The 13,807-nt window shown below is 36.5% G+C and overlaps 1 protein-coding gene across 5 annotated transcripts in view; it reads left to right on the top strand.

Annotated features, from left to right (window-relative positions):
* The window catches only part of OXR1 (oxidation resistance 1), a 443,572-nt gene that overhangs the window by 386,300 nt on the left and 43,465 nt on the right, over positions 1-13,807 (top strand). For all 5 annotated transcript variants that reach the window (XM_056128833.1, XM_056128624.1, XM_056128686.1 and 2 more), the window contains 3 exons: positions 7,573-7,655; positions 10,527-10,634; positions 11,391-11,504. In XM_056128833.1, the coding sequence (XP_055984808.1) occupies positions 7,573-7,655; positions 10,527-10,634; positions 11,391-11,504 (305 nt within the window). The remainder of the gene's footprint in view (positions 1-7,572; positions 7,656-10,526; positions 10,635-11,390; positions 11,505-13,807) is intronic.

Raw genomic sequence — 13,807 nt, 5'->3', positions numbered from 1 at the left:
ATTATTTTGACAAAAGATGCACCATTATTATTTGGAATTTTACCCCAACAATCAGACCTGCTGAAAAGGCATCGTGAAAAAATTTGTTTTCTATTGCTGGTTATGAAGACCATATGATTTTGGATTTCAGATATTTTACTAATTAAGTCTGGAGGGATTTCTGCCAAAAGCCGCATAGTTCTGAGAGTGGTTTGTGTGCCTCTGGGTCCATGGCCATGCCAGAGAGCCACTCGTGGCGGGCAACTCGTGGTCTCAGCCAGGTGGGAAGTAATGATTTTATTTCTGCCGTAGTGGTTTACAAAATAGCCTTCCCATCTCCACTAGTCTGTAGGTGTTAAAAAGTATTGAAAATCACTGGGCCTCAATACTGAATTATCATTTCAATTATCTAACAAACTTTATTAAAAATTCTGATGGTGAGCTAGAGCGACAGTACAGTGGGTAGGACATTTGTCTTGCAAGCATCCAACCTGGGTTCAACCCCTTACACCCAATATGGTCCCCCGAGTTCTTCCAGGAGGGATCCCTCAACATGTAACTAGTAGTCCCTAAGCACTGCCAGATGTGTCCCCCAACCCTGCAAAAAAATAAAAAACGTTCTGATGCCCAAGTCCCACCCCTACATCAGATCCCAATATGTGACTGTAGTCTTGTATTGGATTATAGTCTTTCTGTTGGGGACCAGTTTTCTTTTAATTTCCCAAGGGACAATGTGGTTACAAGGGGATCAAACATAATTGATCCTAATGTGTGGATAGATTAAAAACCACTGCCTTCCCTTAATATTTCTCTCAACGAAATTTCTGAATCTTAATTAGGCATTTTCTTCTTTGAAGACTAGTACTTTGGTCGTTCTTAAAATTAAGGTCAAGAAAGAGAAGCATGTTTAAATTACATGCCAGTCTTTTGACCAAAAATGGAGACCTTATTAAGAAAACTGAGATGATGAACAGTGACAATATCTTAAAAAGAGAATCTGTTTACCTTCTAGAGAAAGATGCTGATGCTTCAATCTTGGCATAGATTTGCTTCCAGTCTTTTATTTTTTTAAAGGGGGTAATACTGATATGTGCTAAATATTAAGGCATACATTGTAAAGATTCAAGTTAAAACCTACCTCCAGTGATATCATTAATATTAGGGTTGACATTATTGTCCAAATCCATGTGCATATACAGATGGTCTGCTGAATGGTTCAAAGGAAGGAATTGCTGAAAGACTGTCTTGCCACGCGAAGGCATTTCCTTGGGTCAGAGAGATGGCTTCCTGGCTGGGCATATGATTTGCATGTAGGCGGCCTATGTTTGATCCCCTTGTAACCACATTGTCCCTTGAGCACCACCAGGTGCAAACCAACACCCTCTCCAAAAAAACAACCTGCATTTCCCAAAAGATATGTCTAACTCTGAAAATAAATTGAGATATTGGAATTGTTCTGCTCCTGGCATCAATTTTGGTGGGATATAGTTCACTCTTGTTGACATGGACAGCTTTATTGCCTATCACCACCACCTTGTGAATTTCTCATTATGCTATTTACATTTTCTGTACTTAAAAAATTGCTTAGTTTTTCAGCTTCATTTTATACCTTTGTTTAGTACTCTGTTGTTTCTTTCATCACGGCCTTCTCATTCCTGAGGTTTTTATTTTCATGCCTGTCACCTAATTTAAGTGTTGTGGCATTTCATTGTTTAAAGAAAGAATCCTTGAGCAAATTATATTGTATTATTTTTTCCCATACTAGGTACTTTGGTTTACATGCAAAAATTCTTTAAGAATTCTAATTTTGGGGCTGGAGCGATAGCACGGCGGGTAGGGTGTTTGCCTTGCACGGGGCCGACCTGGGTTCAATTATCAGCATCCCGCATGGTCTCCTGAGCACCACCAGGCATAATTCCTGAGTGCAGAGCCAGGAGTAACCCCTGTGCATTGCCAGGTGTAACCCAAAAAGAAAAAAAAATTCTAATTTTATCTTCTTTTTCCTAAGCACCACACTTTATCCAAAAGTAAATTTTGTATGTGTGAACCTTTATGTATGTTTCTTTTAGGAATGAAATGCTTTTTTTTTTCCTCTGTAGACTTTATTTTGATGGAATAGTCACTAGATATAAAACATTCTTATTCTTGGGATAGCACGAAAAGGGGTGTTGAGTATAATGTTGGGTATTAAAACTGGAAGATTCATCACTTCTGTTGATGTTTCATTGGTTAAAGTAAGTTACATGGTTTTGTGTGACGTCAGTAGAATGGTGTAATAGTTTATATTCTTTCCCAGAGAGGAATGCAGAATTCTTGGTAATAGTAATATAATATCAGAGCAACTAATTCAGACAACAGTTGTGTTAGTTTTGCTAGCGTTGTTATCTTGAGCAGGTAGTTGCATAGGAATGCTTATGTCTTCGGTTATTCTTTGAATTTCATCTTTTTAGCATATTTCTTAACAGTGCTTCTAAAATGTGTGGTGAGTTCAGATTAGTCATGATCTAGAAGTTTTGGAGTGACACCCGAGATTTTAATAAGCTCCCAAGTAACGCTGATGCTGGTGTTTCTTCTTGTTAACCCCCCCCCCCCCCCCCAACACACAAAAATCCTTGTGTAGATAGAGGGAAGGTGATCTAAAGAGGAACAGGAACAAATAATGGGTAGCAGATAATAGGAATATGAGTTGTTATTAAATTAAAGGAAAGATGAGCATGGAGAAGGAATTGTTTGTTGAATGCTGCTTTAAGATAAAATACAGTAAAATTGAAAACCCCATAAAATTTGCCACTTATTCTCCTTTGCCAGGGCAGGTTAAGTGAATCGGTAAGAGAGATTTCATTGTAGTGTGTTCTGTAGGAGGATTTATTAGTGCCTACTACCAAAATGATAATATTCCATTATGTTAGGAGGGTCTTAGTAAATTGGGCCTCTCTGTTTATTATTGTTTTCTATGCTTGTTTTTCCCTTTCAGTTTTCCTATTCCTTTCTAGAACCGAAATTGAACTTTAATTGAAAGTTCTTGAATTGCTGTTGTTAATTATCTGCTTATAACTTAATTTGGGACATCTGTGTATAGTAATTCAGAATCGCACACCTTTATTCCTACAATCTCCTAGTGAATCAAAGTAAATCCCAGTAAACATGGAAAAATGTAAATATATTTCGATAGTCCATGACGTAGCCTTAAGGTTTGGGGGTGGAGGAGAGACACCCAGTGGTGCTAAGGGGCTGTTCCTGACTCTGTGCTCAAAAGCAACCCTGTGGTGCTCTGGCGACCACATGCAGTGTAGAAGAGATCAAACTGAGGCCAAGCTACATGCCTTACACTCCTCTCTTCATTCCCCCCTGTTGCTGAAAAATTTGCAGTAGACGTCTCAACAAAAAACTAAAAGGCCAACTTAGAGTTCTAACCCCTGTGAAATTACCCAGAGGTTTCCTTAGAAAGGAGAAATAGGGAGTGTAAAACTAAATAACCTTACAAGCAGTGGTGCTTGCCAGCGATCTCACGGCAGGTTGTGGTGCTTGCACTTTTGACCACGATGCTCACAGCTGCTCCTTCCACTGTGCTCGCACCCATGCTCTGTAGAGGTCGTGCTGGCATCTGCTTAGTTGAGGCATGCAAATGGTGGAGTGCTGCTCCAGCCCTATCCTAGTGCTGCTCACATGCTCTTTCCAGTGGCCACAGTTGCTGACCCCAGTTCTTGCACATCTTTTTTGGTTGCAGTGCATGCTGGGGGTTGCACGCTTTTGTACTGCTTACACACACCTGACTGCAGTGAAGCGGGAAATCGCTGTGGTGTCAGGGAGCACAGACAGCAGAGCACTTAGGCCCTGGATAGGTGAGAGCTCGAACTTGGTGACTGTCTCCTTGCAGGGTAGGTGCTGTAATCCACTGTGTTTACTGTACGCCATGGATTGCTGGCCGTTATCTGTGACGAGGGCATTCTGAAGGTCCCCAGAAAGAGTTCTGCCAGGTGATAACTGTTCACTTCCAGCTCTTGTGGTTATGTGACTGTATTTCCATGGGACATAGGAGAGTGATCAGTTGATGTCATTGTGCCCTGGTACTCTTTGTTTCTGGATGAATGTTTTAATATTGTTTTTTATGTTGGAACTATTTTTAATAACAGCAATTTTTACAAAGTAGTTGTATACTTTTAAATTATTAAATATTTTCCATTTGTTTCAAACTTTAAACTGTAGAAAGCTGGCATATGGTTTTCTTGCTCTGATTGCACTGCAAAATTGAACTGTGGAAAATACTAGAGCAATTTTATACTTCATTATGATTAAATGTTTAATAAACTCTTGGGATATTATGAAATAAAGCTTGAAAATTTTTGGCAAGCAAATGTAAATGTAAACAAGTAAATGTAAATGAATGGTTATTGCTAAAATCATTTAAGTGATGTATATTATTAAGAGTAATTTCTAATTGTATTTTATTGCTTAAACAAATTGCAAAATGAGGGAAGTTTTGGCTCCCCCTGCTGTTCATAGACTAGAAATAAATTATTTAGGATTTTATTTTAGAATAACGTTTTTTTCAAATTTAAAAATATATAATTCAATAAAGAATAATTAGAATATACTTGTAAACAAAAATTATATTTCACTCCATAAAATAATTGAATTAACATCATAAGCACAGACTTTCTGAAGTCTAAAATTGTATGATTAAGCTTTTGAACTTTACTGCTTGGTCAGATAGTTTAAAAATGGTACCTTATATTTTTATGTAAGGTCCATTTTTATTTCTTGGGAATTAATTTTCTGTTTTGCCCATATTTTTAAATCTAAGATTTCCCCCCTTGTTTTTAATAGCCCTTTAAATATTTAAAATATAATAATGAGCCATTATTCTGTATATATTTGATGAATTTTAACATTATAATTATAAGAATTAGTACAGTGGTAGGGCGTTTGCCTTGTGCATAGCCAGCCCCTGCCAAGACTGGTTCAGTTCCTTTGCCCCTCTCGGAGAGCCTGGCAAGCTACCAAGAAAATCTCGCCCCCACAGCAAAGCCTGGCAAGCTACTCATGACGTATTCAATATGCCAAACACAGTAACAACAAGTCTAACAGTGGAGACTTTACTGGGCCTGCTTGAGCAAATCGATAACGGGAGGGCAGTGCTACAGTGGTAGATCTAGTTTAAGTTGTTGCTTTTGAATGTTGACTCAAAGTGCTTACCTTGGGTCAGTTCCTTGGTCTGTACCTGAAGGCAGTATGAAGTAAAGCAAATGTGCTGTTTGGAAAAGAACATAGGAAAGGTGGAATCAAACAAAAAATGATGAAGATATTGTAGTAACAGATTTAAGTTGACCTGGTTTATCAGGAGACTTTTGAACAGTTTTTTAAAAGCTTCTGGGGGCAGGGGACTAATTAATTTGGAGGGCAGATTCATACAAGGTGATGAATAATTTTTTTTAACTTTTATTTGTTTATTTATTGGGCCTTTTGGTTCACACCCAGCAATGCTCAGAGGTTACTCCTGGCTCTGCAGTCAGGAGTTACTCCCGGTGGTGCTCGGGGGACCATATGGGATGCTGTGGATTGATCCCAGGTCAGGCACATGCAAGGCAAGCCCATTACCCACTGTACTGTCTTCTCCAGCACCCAGTATGCAGCAGTTTTTAAATGTTAGAGTGATGTTTTTCTAGTCAGTGTGGACTTTATGTGAAGTATAAATGAGAAAGTAATACTAATATAAAATGCAAACTTTAAATGAAAACGGTTCTCCTACTGTTGATGATATTTGAGTGAAATGCCTTGATAAGCTAGAGAGAAATAATTGGTATTTAAACTGGATTGAAATATCCCCAAATATGTTTATATATGAGAACAATCACTTCAGGGTTTATAAATTAGGAATTGAATAAAAATAATTCCACGCAGATTAAATTGTTTTTGAGTTTGTAATCCAGTTGGATGTATTGAAAGAAGAGACCCCTGGTTTAGTTTTTAAAACTTAATTTCTTTTGATAGTCATTTATATGTGAATTGACTTTGTTTATATAGTGTTTCTTAGTGGTCAATTTCAAATGTATGCTGGGAGGAGAAATAACCCCCGTCCCTTTTAATAACTTTTTAAAAATTGAGGTTCTGTGATTTACAATAATCTGTTAGTAATGATTACAAAACTCCCCTCCCTTTTAGCCCTTACCCCCACGGACTTCTGTGTATCGCCTTTTCCCCTTTATTGCTACCTTGCTATGTATCTTAAGTCCCACATATGAGAGAGATGATTCGGTATCTATTCCTTTCCTTCCAACTTCACTGAGCTTGAGTCTTCTCTTTCTATTCATGTTGCATCAAAATTATATTCCGTTGTGTGTATATATGCCACAACTTGATCCATTCATTTGCAGTTGAGCATTTTGATTGTTTCTAAGTCTTGGGTATTAAATGCTGTGGTGAAGATAGGTATGCATATATCCTTTGAATTAATTGGGGTTTTTTTGGTTGGTTTGTGTTAGAGATTGATGCCAAGAGGTGGTGTATTGCTAGCTGACTGGGGAGTTATAGTCCTATTATTTTGGTAGAGACTGCCATATTGCTTTCCAGAGAAGCTGAGCCAGAATACATTCCACCAGCAGTGGAGGAGGGCTCTTATCTCACCCGACCCCTCTAACACTGATCTGTGCTATTGTGTGACATCTCTCAGTCTTGTTTTGATTTGTTTTTCCTGAGTAATGGTGAACTTCTTTCTTTCTTTTTTCTTTTTTCCTTTTTGGGTCACACCTGGTGATGTTCAGGGGTTACTCCTGGCTCTGCACTCAGGTATTACTCCTGGCGGTGCTTGGGGGACCATATGGGATGCTGGGGATTGAACCTGGGTTGGCCGTGTGCAAGGCAAACATCCTACCCACTCTACTATCCCTCTGGCTCCAAATGAGCACTTTTTTATATACCTTTTTCATATGTCTTTGGAGTGTATGTTCAACACCTTTGCCCCATCTGTGGATAGAGTCCTTGGTTTGTTTTTTGTTTCATTTTGTTTTAGTTGTTGCTTTTAAGTTTTGTGAGTACTTTATAGTTCTTGATTATCAGCTCTTTAAGGTATCATGTGCAAGTATTTTCTCTCATTCTGTAGGGTGCCTTTTATTAATAGGTTGAGTTTTTCTTTTGCTGTGTGAAAATCATAATTTGATGTAGTCCTGTTTATTCTTGTTATTGTTGTCTTTGCCACTGTGGATATCTCATTGAAAACTCTTGTCAATTTCCTTAAGAGTTCTACTGATGTTTTCTTCGATGTATCTTGTAGTGTCTGTTCTAATCTTGATGTTTATAATCCACTTTGAATTTAATTTTGTGAATGATGTGATGTTTGGTTCTGATTTCATTTTTCACCTGTGACCATCCACTTTTCCCAACATTTCCTTGTTCCACTTCATATGCATAGCTTTTTGTCATAGGTTAAGTGTCACTAAATCTGGGGGGTTTAATTCAGAACTCTTTTGGAGCAGAGAACCTTGAACAAAAAATTGTGATGGATTAGGTTATCTGGTCAATGATCTCTAGTAATCGTCGACATTGTTCAAAAAAAGGAAATGAGTTTAATGGGATTTCTGCCTAATTTTTCTTTAGACACTGGCCAAAAGAAGAACCTAGACAAGAAAGATGGGAGAAGAATGTCTTTTCAGAAACCTAAAGGAACTCTTGAATATACTGTAAGTTATGTGCTTTCTACAAGACTTATATTTATATCTTTAAAAAAATTGATCTTTTATCTATAAATAAGACATGGATTTTAACTGCACTTGTAAGTCTGTACTTCACTTTCATGAACTAATATTCATTTCTTAGTTGTTAATTGATTTTTTCTGAAAAAAATTTTATTGTAAAGCAAAGATTATTCCAGAAAATAAAGTATAGTTGATCATTTATTGGGAGTCAGAATACCTATGCTATAATTTTTATGACATTAGATTTTTAGGAAAATACCTAGCTTTTTAAAAAACTATTATTTACCAGTAGGGCTAATGATGGGCTGGAGTGATAGCACAGTGGGTAGAGCCTTGCACGCGGCCAACACGGCCGACCCGAGTTCGATTCCTCCACCCCTCTCAGAGAGCCCGGCAAGCTACCAAGAGTATCTCATCTGCATGGCAAATCCTGGCAAGATACCCGTGACGTATTTGATTTGCCAAACACAGTAACAAGTCTCACAATGGAGATGTTACTGGGCCCACTCAAGCAAATTGATGAACAATGGGAAAACAGTGCTACAGTGCTAATGATAATGGTAGTGACAGAAGAATTAAGAAATAGGTTGCTATAAGAATTAAGAAATATCTTGCAGAATAAACTCATTTTGTACTGACTTATAGATGTAGTTATTTTGCTCTGAAAATATGGCTTTTTAATGTGTTCTTGAAATGACTGTCAAACATCCCTGCATTCAGCATTTTCCATTTCTGGTTACTATGGGAAACTGAAGTAAGAAATCAATTCCAGTCTGTAGTATACTGCTTATCTGTTGAATGTAAACACTATTTCTTTAGATAGTTAACTTGTGTTAAACAACAGTTATTTTAACTGAAGTTAGTTTTGTGGGAGTTCTTTTTTTTTCGGGGGGTGGTTTTCTTATGTATTATTAAGAAGCTATGTAGCAATTTAAAACAATTCAGTATCTCATGAAATTCTACAGCCTTGACTGGAATCTTATTTATTTTCCATGAATCCTTCAAATTGAGAAAATTACAACCTTACTGTAATATGTGCATACACACACGTACAGACATTCTGTAATAGACAATTTGAGTTTATTTTTGAGAGACATACCAGGTGCGTGGAGCATACTCCTGGCTCTATGGTTAAAGGGTCATTCTTGTTGGTGTCCAAGGGATCATATGTGATGCTGGGTATCTAAATGAGGCCTGTCTCATGCAAAGCAAGCACCTTACCTTTTATACTAGCTCTCTGTCTTACAATGTGAGTTTCTTAACAAATTTTTAATCAGCAGAAGCCAAATAATTTAAGATAGAATTGTATTTATCAGTATCAAAAAATCTCAGTTTAAATCGTATTATAATCATAAATTAAGTGCTTCTCCCCATGATTGAGAAATCAAGAAGTCTTAATTATCATTTTGCAAAATGATGTACCTGTAGTCTATAGGTAAAGGTAAAGGCCCTCCCGTTGATCGTCGATTTGCTCGAGCGGGCCCAGTAACGTCTCCATTGGAGACTTTGTTGTTACTGTGTCTGGCATATCGAATACTCTCGGTAGCTTGCCGGGCTCTCCGAGAGGGGCGGAGGAATCGAACTCGGGTCGGCCATGTTGGCCGCGTGTAAGGCGAACGCCCTACCGCTGTGTCTATAGCCAAATTAAATGTAAATTTAAGAAGTGTTATTTGAGGAGAAGAGTAACCAAAATTGAAAGAAACTATTGTCTCTTCATATGTTCAGTGCTTTTAGAATGAGATAGTGGAGTATTGATCATAAAAGTTACAGAACATCCTTTGCAGGTCTTTATTTGAATTTGACTTTTATTTTTTAATCATTTGTTTATTCCTTATGCCAAATTAATCTGTCTACCTTTCTTAATGTATTTATGTATGTGAGGAGGGGGTTTAGGGGAGCAAACCTAGGGTCTCACCCATGTTGACTCTGACTCTTGCACCCTGGCACTGAGCCATATCCCCAGCAACATTTGTTTTCTGGCCACATCTAGTGCGCTCAGGGCTTCCTTCTGGCAGCCTGCTCAGGGATCACTCCTGGTGGATTCAGGGATCATATGTGATACTGGGACTCAGACCAGTGTTGGCTGCTTCCAGTGCACTTTTCAGTGCTGATTCCAATGGACTATTTCTCGGGCCTGCATTCTCAAATTAATATGATGTTGTCCTTTATTTTTAGATTTGTGAGATCTTTATGTAACATTTGTAAAATCTTTTTAATGTCTATAAAAATATATAACATGGTTCTGTATTTAGAAAAATAAGTATTTTCCTTTTCCTTTCAGAATAAGACTTTTAATATGACAACATACTCACAGGTTCCCTAAGATATTTGTAGTCTGGCTTCAGTGTATTTCCAGACCTCCTACACCATATTTTATTTAAAGTTAAAATAATAAAAATGTATGTACAGAACCAGAGTTAAGTTCTGAGCATTGTTAGGTATGTCCTGCATGCCCCAAAAAACAACCAAAAATAGACACCCTTTGGTAAAATGAAATCAGTATGTTTCTGGTAGTTATGTTTTAGAAACCATTTAAAGGAATATAGAATAGTTGTAAAGCTTTTGTAGAATATAAATTATGGTTTTTGTAATTACATGTTATATTGTGAAATTGCATAAACTGTAGGCTCACATGTAATGTGTTGTTATTATAAATTACGTATTTGATACCATAATAGGTTGAAACTCTTTATTAACAATATTTGCTAACAAAACAAATTTTGTCTTCCAGGCAACGCATTTTATTTGATATTACATGTGAGATTGGTTTATGTATACTTTAATAATTAAACCTCAAAGCTTAGTTTTTCTACTTTAGTGGATTGAAATAATACTTTTTTTTTTCCTTTCAAACAGGTTGAATCAAGGGATTCTTTGAATAGTATAGCATTGAAATTTGATACAACACCCAACGAACTTGTTCAATTAAATAAGTTATTCTCCCGAGCAGTTGTTACTGGACAGGTATCTTTTTTCATGTATTGTGTTTAATAGTAAAATGGAAAGTTTTCTTTGCAGCATTATTAATAATACAGAAAATTTGAGAGGAATAATCTATGACTACTTTGGCCAGGCTTATACCACTTTTGAAAAGAAAACTAACTGATACTTATATCCATGATTCTTTTCTTAATACATATTTTAAATAATTATGAACTTTTTACAGATATTCTTAAGGGACTTTTAAGAATATTAAGGTAGCACATATCCATGGAAAAGTCCAAACATTTTTAAAACGTATTATGTCCCAGTCATCTAATTTCCTTTGCCAGAAGAAGTCATAGCTACAAGTAATACTTAAAAAAATCTGTGACCCATGGAAAAAGTTCTATTTAAGCAGTTTGATCTCAGACTATCATGTGTATAATAAGAGTTACACTGTACGATAAATTATAGTTTAGACACAGTAAGCTTTCAAGTATTTTCACCCACTTGCTTTGTTGAAGTGAGCACTTTTTTAACCCCTTTCCTTTATGTGCAGTCATTTCTATAGGGTAAACTCCTAGGAAAATTGATTATGCAGCTGATGTAATGTACATTTTAATTTTGCTCTCTGTTGCCAAATTGTCCTTTAAAAGGAATACCCTATAATCAAACTTGTCACAATTAAGTTTTTTTAACCTTACTAGAACCATCACGTTAACACACATTTTAATGTGAGACATCATCTGATTATTAACATTTTGGTGTGACTGAATCTGTGTGAACCTTTTCTTTCAGGTCTTATATGTCCCCGATCCTGACTATGTGTCCAGTGTTGAGAGCTCACCATCTCTGAGTCCCGTGAGCCCTCTGTCACCAACATCATCAGAGGCTGAAATTGATAAGACCACTGTAAGTTTCTCTGCTTTCCAAAGATTGCTCCAGAAAAACATCACTAGCAGTGATTGCTGCTTTTTTTTTTCCACTTTGATTGTGGTTAAATTGAAATTTTACCTTTTAATTTTGTTGCTTGATTTTGTAAATTACATTTTTCAAAGTGAAGCATTCTTAATTAGATAGCTTGAATTGACTTACTATTGATAGGTACTGTTGGCTCAAAGATACTCATCAGCTCTATAAATACCATATAATTTAATGGTTTTCCTCAGAAGGATAAGCTTTTGTGATAGGAAGTCCACACTCAAGTTTAGACTCTTAAACCATTAACTCTTAGGTGAGTTCATCTTTGACATGATTTCTTCCAAAGATTTATTGTCATGTTAGTGATTCTTGAGATAATTTAACATCACTAATAATGGGATTTTGTTTAGCATTTAGGAAACGAATGTTCTTTTTAAGTTAATTTTTCAAATGAATTTTAAATAACCATGCTTAAATGATTTTTATTAAAATTTTTCTGAAATTGTTTTTGTGCCCTTTTATGTAAATTAATGCTAACCATATTTTTCCCATTTCATTATGGCCAAATTAGTGTGTTTCTATGTAAAGATTTTATCCATTTAAAGGCGGGCTCCTGTGGGGTATCCTTTTCTGATGCTTTGATGACTTTAGGAGACATTTTTCTTTGCCTCAATTTGCACTCAGAGTTTAGGATTATCAGTGACAAACTGGTAACAATACCACAAATTATTCTTGTAATTTGCTGACAAACTAGGCATTTTTAGTTTCTGGTAACACAATAGTTTTACTTTATAAAGTGGAGAGTGTAAGTTTGTTGATAACTATTTTTCTCATTAGCCATGAATTTTTTGGGGGGGGGGCCATGACTTCTATATCTTTATATTTGTAAATTTGTGTCAGAGAAGGAGAAAAAGAAGTCCTTTCCAAATCTTGTCGAATATCATATATTAATACATATATATCTGCATATGTGTGTATACATATATATATATATATATATATATATATATGAGATTGCAGTCACAGGAAAAGAACAAATTTTGTTTACCTTTATCTTGATGTGAAAAGAAGTCATGTTCTTATGACAGGTTGTGCCTGGCCAGATGATGTAAGAATATCTTTTTCATCAGAGCCATGCCATTTTCCGATGGGACTTAAAGACATCTACTCATTCAGGAAAATGACACAGGCAGGCAGTTCCACCTTGGGTTAATATACCCTGCTTGGAATCCTAAAGGAGCGTTATAGAAGGCCAGACAGCAATTGTGGAGGGAGACATAGCGGATGGTCTTTCCCCTCTGAGGAAAATGGAGAAGGAAATGGAGAAGCAAAGCAAGGTGGTGAACAGGCTCTGGGACTGAGGGCAGGGAGTGAGCGGTCCCGAGGGGGCAGGGGCGGAGGCTGGAGTCCTATCGGTACCTTGGTTGGACTTGGGGCCTGGTGACATTCGACCTCAAAAATATGCACAGTTGTGTAAACTGTTTCTAAAAGACTCAGTTGTAACATGACTACAAATCTGTGGGGCCTTCCTGGCCTCTTGGCTTTAACCCAAATCCGCCTATAAATTGGTTTTGTTGAAAGACATAATTTCAAAAGTAAGAGAGTGCTGCAGTTCAAGAGAGCATCAAGGACTGACCTCCTCCTATGTAAAAATGTACTTTGTTATTTTGTATTGTTTATGAAGAGAAGGAGCCCATAGAATAAACAAGGGAGTTGCTGGACCTTTGAACCAGCATTGACACCACTGATCTCAAATATGACCCAAAATACTCTACATGGGATGATTCTTATGATAATACTTACCAGAGCTAACACTGGGTCTTTCTTTTTAATGTATTAATATATAAGTATATTCCAATGAAATATTTTGATAATTTTGATTAAATGTAACTTGTTTTTAACGATTGTTTTGTTTTGGTAAGTATTCAAAAATGTTCTGAGGTACAAGCCCATAGGCTTCACTCACTAGCCATGACAAAAAAAATATTAAGACCCTGTGATCTAAATAATTAATACTTGATATTAATGTATTTATAAACTCTTTCTAGCCTAAGACTCTCGAAAGAATCTTCCAGTGAATGGGTTCTGCTGAATTTATAGGTAGCATAGACATGTTTTTCACCTAATGTGTCCTTTATTTCATTCGGGGTGTCCGGGGGAGAGAGAGAGAGAGAGATCGATTTTGAGAGTGCAGGGCATATAGTTTTCACCATATATAAAGTTAAGCTGTTTTAGAGATTCTTACTGAATATGGGAAAAAAAGTGACACTATTCCCTGTACATTAAAACAAATT

Source organism: Sorex fumeus, unplaced genomic scaffold (assembly GCF_029834395.1).
Source record: "Sorex fumeus unplaced genomic scaffold, SorFum_2.1 ptg000002l, whole genome shotgun sequence".
Lineage (NCBI taxonomy): Eukaryota > Metazoa > Chordata > Mammalia > Eulipotyphla > Soricidae > Sorex > Sorex fumeus.
The sequence above is the reverse complement of the archived record's forward strand: the minus strand, read 5'-3'. Positions and strand labels throughout refer to the sequence as shown.